This window comes from Neopelma chrysocephalum, unplaced genomic scaffold (genome assembly GCF_003984885.1).
Source record: "Neopelma chrysocephalum unplaced genomic scaffold, ASM398488v2 Primary Assembly neopelma1_155, whole genome shotgun sequence".
In the NCBI taxonomy this organism is placed as follows: domain Eukaryota; kingdom Metazoa; phylum Chordata; class Aves; order Passeriformes; family Pipridae; genus Neopelma; species Neopelma chrysocephalum.
In genome coordinates this window covers 1,560,270-1,563,042 of record NW_020897817.1, presented here as the reverse complement: position 1 = coordinate 1,563,042, position 2,773 = coordinate 1,560,270, and the positions used below count along the sequence as shown (strand labels likewise).

Here is a 2,773-nt window from a genome sequence, read left to right as displayed (position 1 = left end):
ATTCCCCCACCCCAAATTCTTGTATATAAAAGCATCCACTGACCTGATTGTGCCTGGCTGAGCCCAGTTCTTGGAGTGCTGGCAGCCCCTCAGCTCCTTGACATTTGGGACATTCCAAGGCCTTGGAACTGGGGCTGGAACACCCCAAAATCCCCACACCCGGAGCGAACAACTCACCCTGACCCCACCACTGAAACACCTGCTGGTTAAAAACCTGCAGAGCCAAAGGGGAGATTTCACTGCAATGTTTTTATTTGGGAATTTACATATCCACAGGAGAAAAGCAGACCACGGTCTGACCTCTTGCTCACGCTGATGACTTTGAAGCAGTTTTGTGTGTTCTACTGGAGATGAGAAAAGAAAACCTGCCTAAGGTTCAAAAATGTCCAAAAGCGAGCCAGGAAAAGGGGACCAGGATTACACAGGAAAAACGACAACAACCAAAAAAGAAAAAAACAAAAAAATATATGAAAAAAGTATAAATTAGGATGTCATAAGTCATTTTTAAAAGTGTAAGAAAAACTCGCAGCGGGCTCTGAGCCCCGGATAAGTTACAACTCTCAGTTAAGATTGTTAAAAGTTTAAATACATCAAATGCCAACAATCAAGACAAGAAAAAGCCACTCTTGAAGTGCAAGTTTCACATTCCATCGGCTTTGCCCCCACACCGGGCGAGAATCCTGCTTGCTCAGGGGGGGAGGGACGGGGGGGCTTCCCAAGGACTTTGGTTCCAATGAGGGTCAGAGAGCTGAGAACTCGCTCAAGGGAGGAGGTAGCAAGGCTTGCTTGCCCCTGGGCTCGGGGGAAATCCAGTTCCTCAGCACCAAACGAGGTTTCCCACCCCTCTAACTAACCCCCCAAACCTACTAACACTGGAGTTTGAAGTGACGAGGCCTGGCTTCAGCAGGCAGAACAGCCCCACCTCTGCCCAGCAGGACATCAAGTGCTACCCAGAGGAGGTTTGTGCAAGGAGGGGGATCCCCCCCACGTGTGCATTGACTGTGCTGGGGACGGGGGAGCTCATGGGCTGCTCACTGAGGAGGTGTCACCGTGTCTGACAGTGAGAAGGCAGAGATGGGTCTCTGGGGGGGTGGGGGGTGGAAGGGTCCGGGGCTGGGCAGCCCCAAAAAAGGAAAAAACCCTGAATGTCTCATGGAGAGCAGGTTTGAAGAACAGAACAGAAGGCAAAAATGGTCACACAACGCGAGGGCTCATTTCCACATCGGGGAGCTGAGGGACTGATTGCTGCCCTGGGCTCCTCCTCCTCCCATGGACTGGCCATAGCCCATCATCCCGTTGGCTCCGTAGAAGTTCATCCCAGCCATCTGCTGGGTCACCTGCAGAGGGGAGAGGGGACAGCAGGGAGGTCAGGGAAGTGTCCTGGGCGCTGCCAGCCCAAACTCGGGCTCCACAAAACATCCCAGGCTTAACAGAAGTTCCTCTGAAGAGTTAAGGGGAGCAGCTCTGTGGCTCCCAGGCACGAGAGGACGTGGGATTAGGCTGTGCCAGGGAAGCTTTAGGTTGGACATTAGGAGGAATTTCTTCCTGGAAGGGTTGTTAAGCATTGGAAGGGGCTGCCCAGGGAGGTTTGGAGTCCCCACCCCTGGAGGTGTCCAAGGAATGACTGGATGTGACCCTCAGTGCTCTGGGCTGGGGGACAAGGTGGGCATGGGGCACAGGGGGGATCCGTGGGCTGGGAGGGCTTTTCCCAACCTCAGTGACCCTGGGACTCCCCATCCCTGGAGGTGTCCAAGGAACAACTGGATGTGACAGTGCTCTGGCCTGGGGGACAAGGTGGGGATGGGGCACAGGGTGGATCCATGGGCTGGGAGGGCTTTTCCCAACCTCAGTGACTCTGGGATTCCCCATCCCTGGAGGTGTCCAAGGATATCCAGTGTTCACTGGCTGTGACTCTCAGTGCTCTGGGCTGGGGTACAGGGTGAATCCATGGGCTGGGAGGGCTTTTTCCAACCTCAGTGACCCTGGGACTCCCCATCCCTGGAGGTGTCCCAGGAAGAACTGGATGTGACAGTGCTCTGGCCTGGGGGACAAGGTGGGCATGGGGCCCAGGGTGGATTTGATGATCTAGGAGGGCTTTTCCAACCCCAGTGACTCTGGGACTCCCCTCCCCACAAGCTGAGCTGACATCCCACAGATATTTCCTCTCCCCCAAGCGCAGCCCCCCGTGTGACCCCCCTCTCCCTGCCCACCCCGGGGAGCCTCCAGTGCCCCTCCCATCTCCCTCCCTGCCCTCCCCCAGTTCCCAGCAGTGCCCCCTGACCTGGGCAATGTTCCACTGCAGCTGCTGGGCGGGTTGGACCCCGTAGACGGGCTGTGGCACCGCCGCCACCCCGGCCACGTACCCGCCCTGCTGGGCGCCCATGACGCCGTTGGGGACACCCAGCACGGCCGCCTGCACGCTGCCCACGTACCCAGCGGGGATGGCCAGGGGGGCCACCATGCCCCCGGCCCCGGGCTGGGCCACCATGCCCACCGAGGGGGCCAGCAGCCCCCCCATCATGCTGCCCGACGGGGGCACGCCCGGAAAACCGGGATAGGCGGCGGCGGCGGGATACGGGATCTGAGCCGGGGCCATGAACATCGCTCCTGGGAAAGGCAGGGGAGGGAGGAGGGAAGAGGTTTGTTGTCCTGGAATGTCAGCCACCCGATCCCAACCCTGACCTTCCAATCCCAACCCCGACCTTCCAATTCCAACCCCGACCTTTCAATCCCAACCCCGAACTTCCAATCCCAACCCCGAACTTCCAATCCC

General features: G+C 57.8%; 1 protein-coding gene across 1 annotated transcript in view; it reads right to left on the bottom strand.

Moving 5' to 3' along the window:
* Positions 1-230: 230 nt before the first annotated feature.
* The window catches only part of SMAP2 (small ArfGAP2), an 18,721-nt gene continuing 16,178 nt past the window's right edge, over positions 231-2,773 (bottom strand). Inside the window, exons 9-10 of the mRNA XM_027701278.1 lie at positions 2,282-2,607; positions 231-1,337 (exon numbers count right to left, since the gene is read on the bottom strand). Coding sequence (XP_027557079.1) covers positions 1,212-1,337; positions 2,282-2,607 — 452 coding nt within the window. The 3' untranslated portion in view covers positions 231-1,211. The remainder of the gene's footprint in view (positions 1,338-2,281; positions 2,608-2,773) is intronic.